The sequence below is a fragment of the Leopardus geoffroyi genome, chromosome D3, assembly GCF_018350155.1.
Source record: "Leopardus geoffroyi isolate Oge1 chromosome D3, O.geoffroyi_Oge1_pat1.0, whole genome shotgun sequence".
NCBI lineage: Eukaryota > Metazoa > Chordata > Mammalia > Carnivora > Felidae > Leopardus > Leopardus geoffroyi.
The window spans coordinates 8,025,470-8,046,431 of record NC_059339.1 but is presented as its reverse complement, the minus strand read 5'-3'; the positions used below and the strand labels follow the sequence as shown (position 1 = coordinate 8,046,431).

Sequence of the window (20,962 nt, the reverse complement as noted above, 5' to 3'; positions counted from 1 at the left end):
AGGCTCTGCGCTGACAGCAGAGAGCTTGATGAGGGTCAGGGATTCGAGCTCATGAGCTGTGAGATCATGACCTGAGCTGAAGTTGGATGCTAAACCAACTGAGCCACCCAGGCACCCCCAACATCTCTATTATTATCAAAGCTTTATTGAGATTTAACTCACATACCATACAATTTACTCATTTAAATAGTAAAATTTAATAGTTTTTAGTGTATTTACTCAGTTGTGCAACTATCACCACAGTTAATTTTACTTATTATTTTAAATGTAAAATCTATGCCCTTTGTGGGACTTCAACTCATCACCCAGAGATCAAGAGTCACATCTCCACCAACTGAGCCAGCCAAGTGCCCCCACCACAGTTAACTTTTAAAATATTTTCATTGCCCCAAAAGAAACTGCCCACTAGCTGTCACTCCATTCCTCTCTAACCCCCTCAACCTCTGGCAACTACTACTCTACTTCCTGTCTCTATAAATTTGCCTAATAGGGACATTTCATACCAGTGGAATCAAACAATATGTGACCTTGTGTAACTGCCTTCTTTCACTTAGCATCATTTTTTTTTTTTTTTCAAAGTTCATCCATGTTGTTGCATGTGTCACTACTTCATTCCTATTTTGGCTAAATAATATTCTGCTATATGGATGACATTTTTAATCCATTCATCAAATAGTGGACATTTTACATTTGTCCACTTTTGGGCTCTGATGATTGTACTGTTGTAAACATTCATGTACAAGAGGTGGTGTTTTTTGTTTGTTTACAGACATATGTTTTTATCTCTCCCGGGTTTACGCATAGGACTGGAATTGCTGGGTCATATGGTAACTCAACGTTTAACATTTTGAGGAACTGCCAGATTGTTTTCCAAAGCAGCTGCACCATTTTACAGTCCCAACAGCAATATACTAAGGCTCCGATTTCTCCACATCCTTACAACACTAATCATCTGTTTGATTTTAGCCATCCTAATGGGTGTGAGGTGGAATCTCATTGTGGTTTTGATTTGCATTTCCCTAATGGCTAATGACATTGAGTATCTTTTCATGTGCTTCTTCGTTAACTTTGAGGCAGGCCTGCCAGATTTCCTTCTTATGAGGGAGAATTATGGCTTTGTACTACCAGTGAGTTTTTGGGTTTCTTTGTGCCTAGATCATTAGAAGAATAAATTAATACTCTCTTTTCCAGCGAAGCTCGGCTGCTGCTCCAACGTGGTGAATGAAAGGCTTTCTTTGCATTTTTTCCAAAGAAGAAAACTCGGGACAGAACTGCATAAGAAGTTAAATAACATTATCTCAGCAGTGCTTGAAGAAAAAGAAGGACGCTAAAATAGAAGCTAAAAAATAAGTATTCTTGCAGCCTGAGGAAGTGGCGTGACTTTGTGTTAAATCCCACATGGTGCATATAAGCAAATCTGTTTAAAAGAAATACAACAGTTTTGGTCCTCTTGAGAGGTGAGTGAATTGACATCATCCTGTATTTTTCTTTAAATACGGTGGAGTTCGAGGGGAGAGGAAGTGTGGGAAAACCAACGGAATGTCACCAAGTCGGACTGAAGAAACCGATACTTTATTTTACAACCTCAATTTTCTCTAAATAAAGTCAACTCCAAGGGCTCATCTGAATTCCCTCATTGTGTTCGGATTTGGTTATTTTGAACGTCGCTCTAAAAGAGCAGCTGGGATTTGAGAACCGTTGGTTCAAGTGTTTTCAATAAAACCTTGCTTTTAAAGCCGCGTCTTTGCGCGGCTTGCCGCTCTGCTCACCAGACCCTCCCGAGACCTAAGGTCATTACCGAGTGTGAGAGGATTCAACGTCCCGGGAGGAAATCCAGAGGTGCTGCTCTGACTGCTATTAAAAAAAAAAAAAAAAAAAGCCTTCAAACCTACTTTCAAGTTTACCACGCCCCTTCCTGCCTTCTCAGCCCTGGAGACTTCATCACCTAGCCCCAAAGCTAAATCTCCGCTTACACAGGTTCCTCAGGGGACGCTGACTCCTATTTCAACGACCCAACCAAGAAATCCGCCCCGGCGGGTACCGCCCGCCAACGCCCAGACCCGCCCAGTTCAGCTCCGGGAGGAATGGAGTCTTCCTCCGCCTACCCGGCAGGCCAGAGGCCCCGCCCCACTCCTGCCACTTCATTGGCTCTGGTGACCGGCCCCCCGAGGACTGGCTCCGGATTGGCCGACTCCGCCGCCGCTCGGCGCTCTTCCTGGGGGCGTGAGGCGGGCGCGACTACGCCCCTGACGTCGGGACGCTAGGTCGCCGCGGGAGGCGCCGTAATCGCCGCCCAGAAGGAAGGAGGGCGGCTGTGCGAGGAGCTGCTATGGTGCTTAGTTCCCCGGCAGAGCCGACCGAGACGCGGCGGTCGCGGCCATGAAGGTGAGAGGCCGGTGGGGCCGGGCAGTTCCTCCTCGCCTCTCCTAACTGGCCGGGACGCCTGAAGTGCCTTCCTTTAGCCTCAGAGGTGAACCCCGCCGGCACCTCGGAGAGCTCCGCTGAGGGGCGTCCCGGGCCGGCGTCCGGGCCCTGCCCGGCCCGGAGCGGAGATCCTGGGCTCTGGGACCTCTCCAGCTCCCACAGCGCCTCCCTGCAGCGAGCCTGAGGAAGGGGGAGAGGCCGGGAGGCCCCCGCGCTCAAGCCTGGTGGGCCCGTCTTTGCTCCTGGCCCTGTCCTCTCCCTCGGGGGCCTGAGGCAGACCCCCTAGTTCCCGCCTCAGCCCTCCATGCTTTAGCCCACAGCGTGCCCTCTCCCGTCCCGAGTCCTTGAACTAACCCAGATGTCGGGAACATGACGGGACTGTCGCAGGATGCGAACTGCAGGACGAAGGGAAAAGGAGTTAGTGTGGGGAGTCGTGAGGCTGGGGCCAGGCTAACAGGTTAGAAGTGCCTCGGGGCGCCCTTCCGAGGGATTTCAGGCTTATCTTTGGGGCCGTGACCTAGAGCGCTAGCAAACTAGATGTGTCTGCATCGCCACTAGGTACGCAGCAAGTAATTTGACAGCTTGAGTTCTTCAAGGTGGGTGTGAGAGCGTGGGAACATCAGTGAGTGAGAAGTTTAAGGAAAAGGGGAAGCGGGGAGACTCTGGCCTACTTTTGGGAGCTGATTTTCTCAACTTGATCGCCGAGAGTTCTACAGAGCTCTGTGTACGACAGTCAATCCAGGTATTGATTCGTTAGCTGAACTCCAACCAAGTGGGGTAAGGTGATCCTCTTTCAGACCTAGACGATTTCATTAATCCCAGTGAAGAGGTGTGCTTGTTGTGGGTAAGGAAAATAACCGGGAACTGCTGGCTTAAAACAGAACCTTCACAAAAAACCTCAAAGATGGACCATGGAAGATTGATAAGGAGTGTCAGGCGGCTAGAGAAATTTCAGCAAATATTGTTTGTTGGTACGAGGGACACTTGCTGAGTTGAAGTAATTGAAAATGCAGTCCACCTTTGAGGAGTTTGCCAATCTAGAGAGAAAAGACCTTCTCAACCACATTACAAAGCAGAGTATGATGGAAGGTATCAAAACCTAAATGCTCTGGAGCAAGAAAGGATGTTTCTGGTCTCAGGAAATAAGGAAGATTTTTGGAAATAGATAACTTTTTTTTTTTTAATGTTTATTTTTGAGAGGGAGAGAGAGAAAGAATGAGCAGGGGAGGGGCAGAGAGAGAGGGAGACACAGAATCCGAAGCAGGCTCCAGGCTCCCAGCTGTCAGCACAGAGCCCAACGAGGGGGCTCAAACTCTCTAACGGCGAGATCATGACCTGGGCCGAAGTCAGATGCTTAACCGGCTGAGCCACCCAGGTGCCCCGAAATAGATAACTTTGAGAACAGTGTGTGAAAGTATGAAGATATTGTAAGACCTTTTTTATTCACATTTTTGTTTTAATTTATTTGATTTGAGAGGGAGAGAGAGCATGAGCAGGGAGGGGGCAGAGCGAGGGAGAAAGCGAATCCCAAGCAGACTCCTCACTGCCCAAACCCACAAATCATGAGATCATGACCTGAGCTGAAATCAGGAGTTGGATGCCCAACCGACTGAGCCACCCAGGTGTCCCTAACACCTTATTTTTAACTTCCTGGTATAGTTATAAAATATTTTAACTTAGAATGCCTATTAAAATACCTAAAACTAGCTATCTTCCCTGAAAATTATCATCTTGCTATGTTAAGATTCAGAAACAAAATAGGGGTGTGTGTGTGTGTACATGTTCTCAAAGAATGTCGGTATCTTGAGGAGTATTAAATTTGTGGCCCATCAGTGAACTAGATGTGGAAGGAAAAGAAGTAGGGACAGGTCCAGTATTGAACTTTTTAATCAAGTTCTTTAAAATCAATTGAAGTGGAAGATACTGCTGAATCGAAATTTTAGAAACAAGGTTTGGTGGTAGGGAAAAATGTAGCAAAGATAGATATTTTTTGAAGCAAAATGGAGACCTGAATAGACACCAGTCTATTTAGACTATCAGAATTTAGGATGTAGAATTTCCTCCTTTGTGGTGTATGGTCTGATTAGTTGATAATTAAAAAGGCAGAATTTCTGCAAATTTTATTTCAGTTGCAGTGTCCATAAGAAATCTTCCCACATTTTAAGGAGCATGTTCTTCTCATGTGGCTCTAAATAGGTTAAAGATTTTTGATAATTATCTCAACTGTTTCTTCTGCTTTGCTTCATTTCTTCTGGTAGTCCTAAGTTCTATAGGAAACTGTAAAACTTATTTTACATCACTAGTGGTGAGGTTTGAAATATCTTTTCATGTTGTTTAACACAAGGACGTTGAGTTTTAGCAAACAAAATTGTTGGGAGTTGAAAACAACACATATGGTGAGTGAATTCTCTCACGAAACATTCCTTGGTGGAAGAATTGAATTCCTGTTTGGTCCTAGTTAGCTTCATACAACATCCAAGAAAATTAATATTCTTCAGTCTGAAACCTGGAGGTAACTGTATAATGTATTTAATTGAGAGTTATGGCAAGCAACTCCTAGGAGATGGCATTATTATTGCTCTTTACCTATTTTAATCAAAAGCAAATGATAAAGGGGTGCCTGGCTGGTTTAGTTGGTGGAACTCTTAGGGTCGTGAGTTCAAGCCCCATGATGGGCATAGAGCTTATTCAGAAAAAATGATTTAGACTATGATCGTTAGTTTTCTGCTATTTTCAAATCCATCAACTTTCTCTCTCATTGGCTGTCATTTAGTCTTCATGGAAACCAGCATGGCTTTTTAAATTCTTCATTCTAGTTTGCCTAGTTACTATTATATTTGGTGGAATCATTAAAAGGGATCACATCCTGATGTGGTTTAGAATAGGATTCAAAATTTGCAGCAAACATTTTTTAATTGAGCATTCTGGAATTATTTTACCTCCGCAGGGATTCTAAAAGCACATTAGATCTCTCTTTCTCTCTCTCTCTCTCTCTCTCTCTCTCTCAATCAATCAAAGATGATTGAACCTTGAAGCCATTGGAAAACTCTGGCACTCTGCCAGAAAAAAGGCTGGGCTTTTGGTTTTGCAAAGACACAGCATGTTTCCTCTTGCTTTTGTTGACTGAAATGATGATTCAGAGTGGGCTTATATTGTGTGAATCTGAGGAATCTGAGAGAGTGCTTATAAAATTGGTGGTGTCTCATGGAAATAAATGTCAGAGCACTGGAAACTCAGTCCCACTTGCATGCAAATTGTTTAGATTTGTGGATACGCTCCCCTCCTCTGTACTCCTACAGAGGGAAGATACTTTCTAACTCATCCTCTAGGAAGGAACAATATAAGACAAACACTTTCAGCATTTATGCTATCAGAGAAAGAAGAGAACTTTTATGTAGGTAAGTTTTAGCACAGGAACCAAACGGTACTTTCTGGAACTTTCTCAGATCTGTCTTCCTGTGGGGTGGTGGCATTGTGGTCAACTAGACGACAAGCAACTGTTGGTCTGCTGTGCTGGTGACTGGCCTGTTAACAAGACCAATAGGCGACAGAGCTAAAGTCATGCTTTCAAATTGGTGTAAGTAAAGCAAACGTTAAATTTCTGTCTGTATTATTTCTTAATTAGTTCCAAATTGGGAGTGAAAAAAGTCATTATTGCCCCCCTTCACCCCCAAATCTTGGTGTACTGGCTTTGGAAAAAACACAAAAACTGGCATTGGATATCAGAATAACATGAGATCTAGGTGTCTGGGCCAGTTCAGAGGAGGCTTTAGAATTTGATTTTTTTTTTTACCACGGAGCATGTAAGTTTTTAGTATGATACCTAGTTCTTAGCTAATACAAGCCAGGCAGGCCATGTCCCATGAGTATTCTATTCAGGAGCAATTTTGGCCTAAGGGGGTGTGTAGGAAAGGGCTTAGATTATCATGAAAATCATTTATTTTCGCTAGTCATTGAGGAGTAGAAAATAAACTGCAAACACAGTTAAATTCCCTGAGTAAGTTTTGTGCCAGGCATAGGTAGATAGTTGTTTTGTTCAGTTAGTCTCCATTTCTGAACTACATTTATGGTCCAGGGAAGAAATGTTGCCATCTTTACAGATTGTTCCTTCCAACCTCTCGGATTCATGTAGTTTAGCCTGTAGAATCTTGCTCTCAGCCATGGTCCCAAGTAGGATTTAGAATTGTTAGTCACATAAGCCCAGATCATAGCTGTAGTTTTCAGAAATCCAGACTTTGGCTTCACTCACGGAAGGGTAGCTTTTTGTTTTAATAAGCAAAAGATGAATGGCGTAAATATTAAATATTGTTTTAATAAGCAAAAGATGAATGGCATAAAAAAGGTGTAAATATGACACCTTTTTGGAATGGGGGCAGAGTAACAACTCAGTGAATTTAATGCAAATTTAAAAGCCAAAGGGCTGTGCCTTGTATGCTGTCTAGGAATTAGGTTTGCTCAGAAAATCTAGGAGGAAGTGGAATAGTTTGGAAAATATGCTTCAGTCTTACTACCAAAAGGTGAACAGAGAATGAATAAAGGAAAAATAAGGGAATGCAGGCTGCTTAAACTGGTGGAAGATCTTAAAGGATAGGGAAGACCGTGGGAAAGAACATGAGCCTGGGTCTCTAAATCTAAAGCTTTTAAAGGGAAGATGCAAAAAAAGGGAAGCTCTTTGGCTGATATCTTATGAGACACGGGAACTGGGCTCCAGGGACATGGAGGCAGAGTCAAGAGCTCAGAGGATCAATTGGCATGTTCCCTCTCCACACCCCCCCTTCAAGAGCCCACATTCAGTAAACTTGGGAAAGTGCTCTCTGAAATACTTCCCTAATTGCTTTTATAGATTCTGTCACTCAAAAATTGGGACTGTTACCCCAAGTAGTAACAAAATCTGGACAGATTTGAGAGGGGAAAAATTGGTGTAGGACACTTCAAGCATTATTAGGTGAACGTCAAGGTGACAGTTGTGAGGTAGGAATGCCTGTGCCCTGAGGGGACGTGCAGAAAATATTGAGGAAATTGGGATGTTAAGGGAAAGTGCTGGAAGATGAAACATACTAAAGGGGTCAAGGAAATGGAGTTCAACAAGCCTGGGGGGGGGATTCACCTTCTGGATGGATTCTTCAACTTGTAGGTGAAGGACAAATATAGTTTGAACAAGGGCTGCTTTTGACCCAGAAATCATTTTCTTTCTCCCAGTGTTGGGGATTTTACACAAGAAAATATGGAGAGGAGTACTTTGGGAAATAAAAAGTTGGGGCCAAAAAGCAAAGAGTAAATAAAATGACGGAATAAATTAAAAATGAAAGAAGGCACCAAATTTCAACAAAAGTTCCAGGCCAATATGTGGAAAGGAACTAATATAACAATTAGATAAAATTGTTAAAAACTCAGCCGATCCTTTGTGAAGGGACTAGGGGAGACCATAGAGGGAGAGGAAACAGGGGAGGCATGTCCTACTCCTGCAGGGAAAAATTATCCACAGATTATTAGGAGCATTTGGCTGAGGTCTTGGTCCTGGAACTGGAGAGGTACAGCCTTTGGAAGTAACCACAGCCTCTTTTCGTCAGCACTCTGCTGAGAGCGGTTTTCCAGCTGAAACCCTGTAGACAGGAAACAGAAATGGCCTAAACTGAGCAGGTGTTAACCTTGTAACCTTTGCTGTAATTTGAATCAAGTGGGGAACTTAAAAAAATTCTGGGCGGGGCGGGGGTGGCTGGCTGGCTGGCTCAGGGGAGCATGTGACTCTAAGTTTCCGGGTTGTGAGTTCAAGCTGTAAGTTGGGGGTAGAAATTACTTAAAAAATAATAATAAATCTTTAAAAAAATTCTGATGCGTCAGGCTATACCCAGACCAGTTAAGAATCTTGGGCTGGGACCCAGGCATCGGTATTTTTTTAAGGTTCCCCTGTTGAGTCCAACCACTGTTTTCAGGGCCATGTCATAGGCCTGTGCAGTTTCCTAGCAGACCAAGGCAGCAGCCCCCTGGAACAGAACTAAAAATCCCCGCTCCCAAGAAGTTGGGGAGATCGAATCACTGAAGAGAGATCATCTGCACTTCAGCACTGGGGTGCCAGAAAATGTGGGGTTTAAGGGGGAAATGGAAGTTAATTTTTAAAAATACGCTGGATGGGAAAGAAAGGTCCTTCAAGTAAAATTAGTGCCTGGGGCTTCCACGATTGCAAATCTCTGAACTTTGAAGAAGGTTGGAGTATTGCAAATGCTATTGTCAGAAGATAATAGTCTAAGTAGGTAGGGTCACCCTGAAGTGTGAGTATTATTGGGAAATTTTGTCTAAGTTCTCAGTGCTGATGAGGCTGAGACCTAGTTCTTTTTGGTGTTTCTTTTTTCCCTCTCCTATGGTCTTTGGCTGAATTATACTAAATATTAGGTTGTAGCAACATATTTTTGCCTGGGACAACACTTCGGGGGTTGGCTTGAGCTTTTTTATTTTGTAGTGTGATGACCAAAAGAAGATAGGAGTGTTCTTTTCATTCTTTTCCCTTCTGGGGAATGAAGAGGAAATTCCCTCCCCTTTATAGAAATGAGGAGTAGGAGAAAGTTGTTACTCCCAATATTGATATACGTATAGGGATTCTACCTGTTTTCCCAAAATAAATCCTTCTATTCATAAGAGCTGTGAATATTTGCAGCCTAGAATTGTGATGATTCTACTCATTTATATGGTTTGAAAGTGTGTATCCTTCCTTAACTCTTGTAAAACTGCTTTCTGGTAGAAGGAACAAAATGTGACAGTGCTGCTTTTTATTGAGCTCACATCTGAGATTTCGTGCCTGCTAGGTTAGAGTCCTTCTTACCTTTAATACTTTCTCAAAAAGATGCAATTGGATCTTTCTGGGTAGCATGCAAAATGTAATATTACATTGCCTTTAAAGAGGTAATATGAAGAAACCTTCTACACGGTTATTTTCTTATCAGTTGTGGTGGAGCTAGATGTTGTGCAAGGAGGGAGTCATGTCCACAAGGAACTTGCAGTTGTTTGCGGAGGCACATCACCGGGAATCAAAAGGGTTATGGATAAAAGCCAACACAGCTGTTTAACTATTGTAGCTAGGTCAGCAGGAAGCAGAAGCTTACTGAGAACTTTATTTCTTTAAACTCCTGGAATGAAGAAGAGTTTATCCCAGTGGTGCTTTCTGCAATTGAGGTATTTCCTTCCCAAAAATGTCACGTGCAAATTATATTTATCCCCCCAATGGTAAACTTGAAAACCATTACTTTATGTATTTTTAATTTCATTATAATTAACACAGTATTATATTAGTTTCAGGCATACTGCAAATTGAATTTTTAAAAACATTTTCAGTTTTTAGAACTCTTGTGTGTGTGTGTGTGTGTGTGTGTGTGTGTTCTAAGTAATCTCTGTGCCCAATGTAGGGCTCAAACTCACAAGCCGGAGATCAAGAGTCCTATCCTCTACCAAGTGAGTTAGCCAGGCACCCCAAGAGCTCGTTGTTTAAAGCACTGAGGATAAATCTTTTGCTAAAAGAATGCTTCATTTAAAATGTGTTTTTACAATTTTATTGATATTGACCTGCAATGTTACATTAGGTTCAGGTTTGTAGCACGGTAACTAGATGGACTTGTCACCTCTATACACCGTGCTGTGCTCCTCACAGAAAAGAACACTCACTTTCAGTGAACTTAATAAATCCGGATTTTCATTTTTTTTTCTTCATTTTTTTTTTAACGTTTATTTATTTTTGAGACAGAGAGAGACAGAGCATGAACGGGGGAGGGGCAGAGAGAGAGGGAGACACAGAATCGGAAGCAGGCTCCAGGCTCTGAGCCATCAGCCCAGAGCCCGACGCGGGGCTCGAACTCACGGACCGCGAGATCGTGACCTAAGCTGAAGTCGGAGGCTTAACCGACTGAGCCACCCAGGCGCCCCTGGATTTTCATATTTTTATGTTTAAACATACTGTGGCTCTCAAGCCTGAGGTATATATTTGTTTAAAGGTATGAACTATTAATTATAATTTAACCTGACATTTATTTTTATTTATTTATTTTTTTTAACATTTATTTATTTATGAGACAGAGAGACAGAGCATGAATGGGGGAGGGTCAGAGAGAGAGGGAGACACAGAATCCGAAACAGGCTCTAGGCTCTGAGCTGTCAGCACAGAGCCCAATGCGGGGCTCAAACTCACGGACCGCGAGATCATGACCTGAGCTGAAGTCGGATGCTTAACTGACTGAGCCACCCGGGCGCCCCATTAACCTGACTTTTAAAGGCATCACTGTTTCTCTAGAATTATAGGGTGTGAAGCCATATAATACTCACGTCAGTGACCCTGCTACTTAAGACTGTTTGAACCCTGTATTGTGGTTTCCTATTGCTTTACCTTCTCCTTTCCCTATAGTTAATGTAGCATTACTTGTGGGAAGTAGCAAGAATAGCATGATCCTTCTGTAGCATTCTAAATAGCCTTTTGAGGTTGTTTAGAAAAAACATTTTTAAGAGCTTGTTGGACAAATAACAAATGTTTGATAGAGTTAGATAATAAAATATGGAACTATGTGGCCATTTTAACTAATCAGATCTCATCCACCTGGACTTCCATTACCTATCACATTATCTAGAGTCTAGAATATGCTTAAGAATTAGGACAAGGGGCAAAAAGTTCATTGGTTCCAAACACTACAGCTTCTATACTTTTGTTTGGGAAAGTACCTTGAGCCCTCACTGAAAATATATTTTCATATATACTTCTGACATGCTTGGCTATCAGCTTTGTGAGTCTGCAGTATTAAAGGGGGTTGCTGGAGGTGAGTATAATGTTAGCAGTGGTGCCTCTCAGAAAGGGAAGAGACTAGAGAAAAACCCAAAAGGCAATACGTTAATATCAGGACATTCAATGGAGTGACAAATAATCCTTACACCCTGGAAGGTCATGATGGTTATCCAGTCATCAGAAATTGTGTTTAGTATTTTCCGTTTGAAAAGATAGGATCACTGCTTTTATAAAAATATATTTTTAATGTCAAAGCAATGTATTCTTTTTAAAGAGTTTGGAAAGTAGAGAAAAACTGGAGAAAATAAATGTATACAAATTACATTAAAAACCAGAGCTTCAGTTGGCATTTTGATGTTTTTCCCAGTCATTTAAAAAAAAATTAAAAAATTTTATATGCCATAGTTTATTAGGCATGGCTGTGAGTGAGAACAGAAGTTTAATGAAATTAAGTAATTTGAATTTATATATTAAAAAAATGTTTATGTTTGAGAGAAAGAGAGCATGCATGCAAGTGGGGGAGGGACAGAGAGGGGGACAGAGGATCTGAAGGGAGCTCTGCGCTGACAGCAGAGAGCCCAATGTGGGGCTCAAACTCGCGAACTGCAGGGTCATGACCTGAGCCAAAGTTGGACGTTTAGCCGTTCTGCTGTGCTATCTAGTGCAGTGGTCACCAGTTGAAGGTTGCCAGATGGAAGACAGGATGCTCAGTTAAGTTTGAATTTCAGATAAGCAACAAGCAGTTATTTTGGTGTAAGCATATCCCACGTGTCACACAGCCTGTACTTCTGTTCAGTCATTCATGTGTGTGCATGCACGTGTATCTGTTTCAGTGTGTGTGGAGTTGTTTTTTTTTTTTTTTTTTACAAAATTGGGTATATGTTGTATCTTTTCCTTTTGTTTAATGATGTGTCATGATTTTACCCATTGCCAAGTATTCTTTGAAAACACTAAAAAATGATCTCTTTCCAAAGAGCTTAAATTTGTGATGCTTAAAAGAATAATCTTTCAAAACCACAGTGAGATCTTGCCTCCCACTTACTAGAATTGCTATTATCAAAAAGACAAGAAATATGTGTTGGAGAGCATGTGAAGGAAAGGAAACCTTAGTACACTGTTGGCGGGAATGTAAATTAGTGCAGCCACTATGGAAAACAGTATGGAGAGTCCTTGAAAAATTAGAAATACCATAATCCAGCTATTCCACTTCTGGGTATTGATTTGGAGAATATGAAAACACTAATTCAAAAAGATCTGTGCAACCCCTATGTTCACTGCAGCATTATCACAATAACCAACATAGGAAAACAACCTAAGTGTCCATTGGTGAATGATGGATATTATGTGGTTAATGCATACAATGGAATACTACTCAGCTGTAAAAAAGAAGGAAATCTTCCCATTTGTAACAACACATTTGGACCTTGAGGGAATTATGCTAAGGGAAATAAGTCAGGCAGAGAAAGACAAATACTGTATGATTCTACTTACATGTGGAATTTAAAAAACAAAACAAATGGACACGCTCACAGATACACAGAGAACAGACTGCTGGTTACTGGCGGCGGGGGTGGGGGGTGGTGGGGTGGGGGGAGGGTGGTAAGAGGATGGGCGAAATGGGTGAAGCAGCTCAGTTGTATGGTGATGGATGGTAACCAGACTTGTGATCGCTTTCTAGTGCATCCAGGTATTAAATTGTGTACATCCAAAATTCATTATATACCAATTTTGCCTCAATTAAAAGAATAATCTCGAAGTTACTCAGGGCAAATGAGCCTCTCCAGAATGGCATTCCCGGAAGTTCCTAGAGAGCCCAGGTTCCACTCAGCTTTCAACTGTGGTCTCTACTTGTGTCCCTTTCCAGGCGGGTGCCACGTCTATGTGGGCTTCATGCTGTGGGCTGCTGAATGAAGTCATGGGAACTGGAGCTGTCCGGGGCCAGCAGTCAGGATTTGCAGGAGGCACCGGTCCATTCAGATTTGCACCAAACTCTGATTTTTCCACTTACCCACCAGCACCTACGGAAGGGCCTAATATAGTTTGCAAAGCCTGTGGACTTTCATTTTCAGTCTTTAGAAAGAAGGTGAGTTGGATGAAATGTTATCTATAGAGACATCACAATTCTTTTTTTTTTTTTTTTTTAATTTTTTTTTTTCAACGTTTATTTATTTTTGGGACAGAGAGAGACAGAGCATGAACGGGGGAGGGGCAGAGAGAGAGGGAGACACAGAATCGGAAACAGGCTCCAGGCTCTGAGCCATCAGCCCAGAGCCTGACGCGGGGCTCGAACTCCCGGACCGCGAGATCGTGACCTGGCTGAAGTCGGATGCCCAACCGACTGCGCCACCCAGGCGCCCCGAAACATCACAATTCTTGATTGTATGTTATTTTGAATACTAGTGAATCTTTTTGTGAAAAATATGAAAACTTTTTAAGTTTTTACTATTACCTTATGTAAAGCATTCCCACCTTAAAAAAAAAATTTTTTTTTTAATTTATTTTGAGAGAGAGCATGAGATGGGGAGGGGCAGAGAAGAGGGAGAGAGAGAATGCCAAGCAGACTCCATGCTGTCAGTGCAGAGCCTGGTGTGAGGCTCGAACTCACAACCATGAGATTATGATCTGAGCCGAAACCAAGAGTCAGACGCTTGACTGACTGAGCCACCCAGGCACCCTAAAAATATAAAAAATTCTTATTAACCTGAGGGGTGCCTGGGTAACTCGGTTGAGCCTCTGACTCAGTTTCAGCTCAGGTCATGATCCCAGGGTCGTGGGATCAAGCCTCGTGTTGGGCTCTGTGCTGAGGATGGAGCCTGCTTAAGATGCTCCTTCTCTCTCTCTCTCTCTCTCTCTCTCTCTCTCTCTCTGCCCCTCTCCCCTACTCTGAGGAGTGTGCTCTCGCTCTCTCTTTTAAAAAAAGTGCTCAGGGGCGCCTGGGTGGCTCAGTCGGTTGAGCATCTGACTTCGGCTCACGTCACGATCGCGCAGTTTGTGAGTTCAAGCCCCGCGTCAGGCTTTGTGCTGACAGAGCTCAGAGCCTGGAGCCTGCTTCAGATTCTGTGTCTTCTGGCCCTCCCCTGCTCATGCTCTGTCTCTCTCTGTCTCAAAAATAAATAAAACATTAAAAAAAATTTTTTTTTAAAGTGCTCAGTTGAATGGACTGTATTACTGCTCAAGTGTCCTGACGAGGTATTGTTCTCACGTTACTCAGGCATCTTCTGAGCTCTGTAAACTTTATTCCTCCTGATGATGTTTATGTTCTGGAGCAAGGGATTTCATTAGTCTGCAGTTTTGTTCAGAGGTGATTTACTGTAACTGACCTCGTGTTCCAAAAAATGTATCCCTATCCACGTTCTTCACTCAAGTGAAGAAATAAGTGTAAGGTAACTACTGTGTGGAGGTTCAACATGAAACAGTTGGGCTACAACACTTATTTTCTCTAGGACGGAAAGTCCTTTTTTCTGAGCACCATCATATTGTGAGGCCATCTCACAGTCTTTGATCGTCAGTTCAGTCCTCTGAAACACTTCGGGAACAAGGTGTTAGCTGGTGGGAACAGTGCAGCAAGTAGAAAGGGTCACATCTTCATGTCGTCCCTAAGCTTTGCTCGTGCAGTGGCTTTGAGTGTGATTAGGCCTCGGCAGGGTACAGGTGACTAGAGTAGTGAGATCCTCTGTTTGCTTGGAACGACCTTGAGAGATCATTTGTCTTTCTCTTTCCCTTTTCCTGTGTTGGGTCCCCTGCCCACCTTGTCTTTAAATGGGGAATTTCACATAGGAAAAGAGCAGGAAGAGTTTGTGGTGGTGCTTTCTGCTCCACGTGGTTCGAGTCAGCTCTGTTCTGCTAATTACATGTTTGCACCAAGGGGTGGAAAGGTTTTAATTCATTAACACAAAAGTATGTGTTTTTCTTAAAGGGCTGTTCTGGAACTTCTGTGAATCCAAACTGCCTGAGCAGGGACTGTTTCGATTTTCATGGCCTCGGGAACACGGAAGTGGCTATGAGAGTAGCCAGGTGCCATGGGAGACTCTAGAAGAACTAAAATTGAATTTTATAGAAGGTGGGAAGAAAACTAGTGCTTTCCCAGGGGCCTCTAGGTGGCCGTCATTGACTGCTTCTTGTCTCTGTTTCTCCAGCATGTGTGCTGTGACTGCAAGAAGGATTTTTGCTCCGTCTGTTCAGTCTTACAAGACAATCTCCGTAGATGTTCCACTTGTCACTTACTACAAGAGACGGCCTTTCAGCGCCCACAGTTAATGCGACTAAAAGTCAAGGATCTCCGGCAGTATCTCATTCTTCGCAACATCCCCATTGACACCTGTCGAGAGAAGGAAGACTTGGTAGATCTCGTTCTCTGCCACCGCGGGCTGGGCTCTGAGGACGACTTGGACACGAGCAGTCTGAATTCCTCACAGTCCCAGACTTCTAGCTTTTTCACACATTCATTTTTTTCAAACTACACAGCCCCTTCTGCTACCGTGTCTTCGTTTCAGGGAGAGCTTATGGGTGGAGACCGGACCTTGGCATCTGGAGCGCTGGCACAGGTACGAGGCTGGGATGCCCCCAAGGGCCTGGCGTGTCTGCTCGGCCGTATGTGGTGGGGTCTTTATGGCTTCATGAGCCCCTGTGGGAGCAGAGATTGCACACACCTCTGACTCCTGTGCCCGCGGGCTCTCCTGGGGGGCACAGAGCCTCGGTGGCAGGGAGCCCCAGAGTCAGCTGTCTGAAGCTCAGCAGTCTCTTGACTCTAGTTGCTTCAGTTTCCCAAGACGTGAAAGGCTGTTAAACTAATGACTGAAAAGTAGTGCGTAAATGTTTGTAGGCTCATTTGTCAGGGACCACGTACACGATACAGTAAGTTAACCTAATGCCCCGTTGCCTTGCGACAGTAAAATTGCTCTAATTCTAATTTAGATAATGGGAAAAAGCCATCTGAATTAGTCAAAGGATGTGATTGTTTACTAATTTCAGAGAAATGCCATGGTAGAATATTGTCCCAGTGGGGTCCTTGGGCATTCTGCTTGAATAACCTGCAAGGGCTTGTAATTAATATTCAGTTTGTACGTATGAATGACTCCAAAATACTGAATGGATTGTTTTCAACACTTCTCTCCACGTTTAATTTTCTTCTCTGAAGAAAGCAGTTAAAAGCAGAGGGAAATCGGGCCTACCTACCTCTAAATAGTCATAAAGTAGAGAAGTCCAAGCTAGGAATTTTATTAATTTTCCAAATGAGAGCTGGCATAATAATGATGCAAACATACGACACCTCTGACTTTTGTGCCATTTTTGGTTATAGGACCCCACTTGGGAGGTGTGGGTCTTTGGGTGCTGTGACATGGTGCGTGTGAACCAGTGAGTGGGATGGAATGTTTGAAGCTGGGAACTGACCTAGAGTATTGTAGAGCTATGGCCAAAATCAAGTCTGAAGAGAAAGATAGGAAAGATGGCACGTAACCCATGCTGAAGGTCTCTGTGCTCTTCCTGAAGAAGAGTACCTCTGATTGTGGAGGCATTTCTGAAAACTTAGAACCAGCAACAGCCATCGGTGAGGAAGTCTAAAAACCATTCTTTGGAGTCAAAATGTGTAAGTTTGATGTAGTGGGATTGAAGTCTTTCAAATCAGTTGGCCCTGCTGCTTGGGCTGGACCTGGAACTTTAGTTTGTCTCTGTGTCTCAGACCAGCCTTGGCAGGTCCTTTGAGAACAGTGCGGTGCAGTTACATATACTTATGGCTTTGGCATTTTGTGACAGGACCTTTCTCAGGGAGTTAATACTCTGGTGAGGTTTTACAAATTCACACACACAAAGGAATATGGGTTTTGAGATAACTTTATGGAAGGTAAGTTGTTTATGAAGTTATGTAGGGCCCAACTCTTTGGAGCCCAAGGTCACTGTGGAGTATGCCAGGTGTTGGGGTCATTCTCGGGGAGGATCTGTGGGAAAGGTTTTCTCCAGTGATAAATATTGACAAACAGGGTGGATGCCGTTAGGATAATAGGATTCCTAACCTGATGAGATCGATTATGTGTGTAGGTACAAAGTGAAATAGCTTCAGCAAACACAGAAGAAGAAGAAGAAGAAGAAGAAGAAGATGATGATGAAGATGACGAAGATGATGAGGATGATGACGATGAAGAAAACTTGGAGGAGCGGGTGAGAGCTCCTGTCAAATTTGGTTTCCTTGACAGGGGAAGCTGGCAGGCAGGTAGAGTGCCCATGCGGCCATGTGCCACATTAGCCCAGGATGTTTCTTCTGGTTTGAATGTAGTATCATCTAGAAGACACTTCAAGAACTGACGCGACGTCTGGGAAGAACACCAGGGCCGGGGGTGGGGGGGCAGTGGGACTGCGGAGTGAGGGGAGCATGCAGTTGCCTGGCTGTGGGAGGCCTGTGCCTGCAGGAATGGAGCTCAGGAAGCCCTCTGTGATTGCAGATGCCCGGCCTCTCCAAGAAGCGAGTGAGAGCTTCGCTCTCTGACCTGTCGAGCCTTGACGAGGTGGAAGGGATGAGCGTGCGGCAGCTGAAGGAGATCCTGGCTCGGAATTTTGTCAACTATTCTGGCTGTTGTGAGAAATGGGAGCTGGTAGAGAAAGTAAACCGGTTATACAAAGAGAATGAAGAAAACCAAAAGTCATGTAGGTTTCTTTTTTCCTTTTTTGCCTCTCTGGTAGCCTTCTTTTGGCTTTTAAAAACTGGCTGTTTCTGCCACAGTGAAGGCACGTTTTTGGCGAAAACTACCCTTTTATTGAGCGAATTGGATGTAGGAACCTGTTTGTTGATCTGTTAAGTAGTAAGTTTATTATGTGATGTTGGCTCTGAGATCACTAATGGCAGGTGAGTTAGGTAATCGTTTGTCAGTCTCGTTTTCTTCGCCATAATTTGTGAGAAGTCTGATGAAATTTGTTGTCTGTCTAAAAATGCGTGTTTTCTCACTGACCCCTCTGGCAGGCCAATACTTCGGTTAGCTCGGTAGCTTTTAAATCCTAACTGGGAAAAAGAAATTCTCTACAGCCAAGATGTTAAGTAGTTCTTAGCATCAAGCATCAGGTTTCTGTGTAAGTTGTGAAAAGCTGAGGTTAAGAATTCTTCAACTATTGACTGATGAAGCGTGGAGCAGAAATTCTCAGCCAGTAACAGGGCCAAGCCATAGAGCGTTTATAGGCAAAAGATTTTAGTGGTGTTTAGACTGACAAATACCATTTCTATCTAAACAGCCCTCCCATCACTAACTTTTCCATCTTGAGTTTTTTGTCTTTAAATCTGCTTATAATACAGCAATTATTGATAAACAGGTTTATGCCCAGAATACACAGTAAGTGTTATGGCATCCCTATTGCTAAGGTGATGCCACAGTGGCAGATACACAGATCTTAATCCTCAGAGCCTTCAGAGGTCCCAGGCCTTGGCTGGGAAATGGAATCCTCGCAGTGAGGGGAGAAGTCCGTTTACTTAGCAAGTGTAAGTGCCAGCTGCGTACGGTGAACAGTGGTCGTGCGTAGCCATCCTCACCCCTACCCCCCCAGGAGTTTATGGTAGAGGAAGCCGTGACGTGCACGTTTGCCAAAGTGCCTTTTTCAGTTGATTCACTGCTTACCCTTTCCCTGGCCCAATCTCCAGGTTTGTGGAATACTCATTTTGTTTTGAGCACAGCTGGAATCTTCCCTAGTTTGACTGGCTGAAGCCACCTGGGTTGAGACTCACCCCGACAGTCTTACCTAATACCCTTGACAGACCCTGGCTCCTCTGCTTTATGCTCAGAACTTGTAAGAGTTGGAAAGAAACTTCCATGTAGGAGAAGGGACCAAAGCCTAGACTCTGATTTATTCAGTAGCCCTCTAGTGTCTTCTCCATTGGCTCATCCATTGTCTCATCCCATGCATCCTTTGTCCCCAGCCCCTGGTTTACAAGAATCTCCTGATTGTGGCATTGTTATTTCTCTTAAATCCAGAGACCACTGGCCCTTGAAGGTTGAATTCCTCTTCTTTTCTAACTGTATTCGTGATATATTGATCCCCTCTACAAGCTGTAGAAAGGGAAGCCTCAGTGTCCGTAGCTCCATGGACAAATCTCAGGCTGAGGTGAACTTTTTAAAATTCATTCAGCACTTTTCTTAACCCAGGTTGGATTTTCTCAGAACCCAGCCTGGGCCACACAGCAAGGATGGCTTATCCATTTCAAGTTAGAGAGACTCCAAATGTACCTGGGTGGCCAGGAATACAGTTGGTTTTTGAGATACTTCTAAACTTTCCCCCAAGTACAGGCTGCTTGATGTACTTCATAACTTTTCTATCAGTGTGGAAATAAAGGTCCTACTGAGATGAAGCTCTGGACACTGACTTTTCCCAAGGCCACACAGTTGGGTTGGAAATTCCAGTCGTGCTCTCTGAGGCCCATTAGTAGGACAACATTGGGTCTCCTCATTTTCACTTACAGAAGTAATTTATCCTTATCGCAAAAACTTGGAGTTACATACAGATAAAAAACAGAAATCAGTAGGTAACATTTGTTGGGCATTTCATACCTGGCCTTAAGCATTTCTCACTTATTCTCCACAATACGAGGTACAGACATTATTATCACTGCCATTTCCAGCAGAGGGAACTGAGGTGCAGAGAAGTTACAACCCTGGGCTCATTCGACGGCCGCTGCGGTCACCCCAGATGCCTGCTGAGCGCCCGTCGGGCAGTGCGGTGCCTGCAGCCCCAGCTGTCTGTTGCCTTTCAGATGGTGAGCGGCTGCAGCTGCAGGATGAGGAAGATGACAGCCTGTGCCGTATCTGCATGGACGCCGTCATCGACTGTGTCCTGCTCGAGTGTGGGCACATGGTCACCTGCACCAAGTGTGGCAAGCGCATGAGCGAGTGTCCCATCTGCCGGCAGTACGTGGTGCGCGCCGTGCATGTGTTCAAGTCCTGAAGCCCAGGTTCTTCCCGACAGGACGCTCGCCCCAAGCTTGATCCCAGACATTTCAATGCACAGAAGGGACTGGAAACTTACTGTTCAGAGGCTGAGACTATTTTTAAAGATTATTTTCACTACTAACTGGGGACAGAAAGATTCGATCCTAAGTTGTGGCAACATTGGTCCATGCCATGCACCTATCAGCCTGTGGACAAGCCGTTTCCCAGGTTTTGCTGGGTTTCATCCCATGTCCATGATCACTAATTGCTGACGAAGTCAGACTGCTTACAGCGTCAGCTACTGCTCCCTTTGGAGAACACTTATCCTGTTCTCTTATTTCTCCTTCATCCTATTTTTAACTTAAACTACTCAGATGTTTGAAACTTCTGTTCTTTGGATGAGATCACTGTCCACAAGTGTCCAACACGGTACACGCTGAGCAGTGGCCTCTCTAATGTTCACTTTATTAGTCATGTATATTTTAAATGCTACTATTTGATGAATGTAAGTTTCCACGTTGTTGCTATTTCTGCGTTTAAACGTAATTGGGAACAAAGGACATTCTATAGTCAACTGCCAGGGCCTTAGACTCAACACGTCCATTTCTGTTCAGGTACAGCTTTTTAGAGTAAGGGCTGCCTCTAGCTTCGTTCATTAGAGAAGTGTGTGTGTTAAAATCTTTATTCACGTGTAATCAGTTTACACTGTTTTGTATAGTGAAAGTGTATTTTCAGTGCTACTGCTAGCTAATTTGAACTTTAGGAATAAAATTAGATTTTAAAAAATGCTTTTGCTTACATTGTCCTAGCCAGTTTCTAATTCACTTGGGTACAGCATGAATGGGTGTCTGCGCCTGGTGTAGTACCTTTCTTCACA

The 20,962-nt window shown here is 43.6% G+C and overlaps 1 protein-coding gene and 1 long non-coding RNA gene across 5 annotated transcripts; one reads left to right on the top strand and one right to left on the bottom strand.

Annotated features, from left to right (window-relative positions):
* Positions 1-1,556: 1,556 nt before the first annotated feature.
* LOC123587392 lies at positions 1,557-2,240 on the bottom strand. The gene is made up of 2 exons (XR_006707276.1): positions 1,974-2,240; positions 1,557-1,854 (listed from the first exon to the last, which is right to left on the bottom strand). It is a non-coding gene; the product is annotated as an uncharacterized LOC123587392 (long non-coding RNA).
* A 12-nt stretch (positions 2,241-2,252) lies between these two features.
* Positions 2,253-20,873, top strand: RNF34 (ring finger protein 34). 4 transcript variants are annotated; one of them, XM_045457120.1, is made up of 7 exons: positions 2,272-2,385; positions 5,871-6,001; positions 13,047-13,265; positions 15,319-15,726; positions 17,219-17,338; positions 17,620-17,821; positions 19,911-20,873. In XM_045457120.1, the coding sequence occupies exons 3-7, from the start codon at positions 13,062-13,064 to the stop codon at positions 20,099-20,101; spliced, it is 1,125 nt and encodes a 374-aa protein (XP_045313076.1). In that variant the 5' UTR covers positions 2,272-2,385; positions 5,871-6,001; positions 13,047-13,061; the 3' UTR covers positions 20,102-20,873. The 4 variants fall into 4 exon arrangements, with proteins under 4 accessions (XP_045313073.1, XP_045313074.1, XP_045313076.1 ...); XM_045457117.1 differs by lacking the exon at positions 5,871-6,001 and having other exon boundaries at positions 2,253-2,385; positions 19,779-20,873; XM_045457118.1 differs by lacking the exon at positions 5,871-6,001 and having other exon boundaries at positions 2,254-2,385.
* Positions 20,874-20,962: the final 89 nt, after the last annotated feature.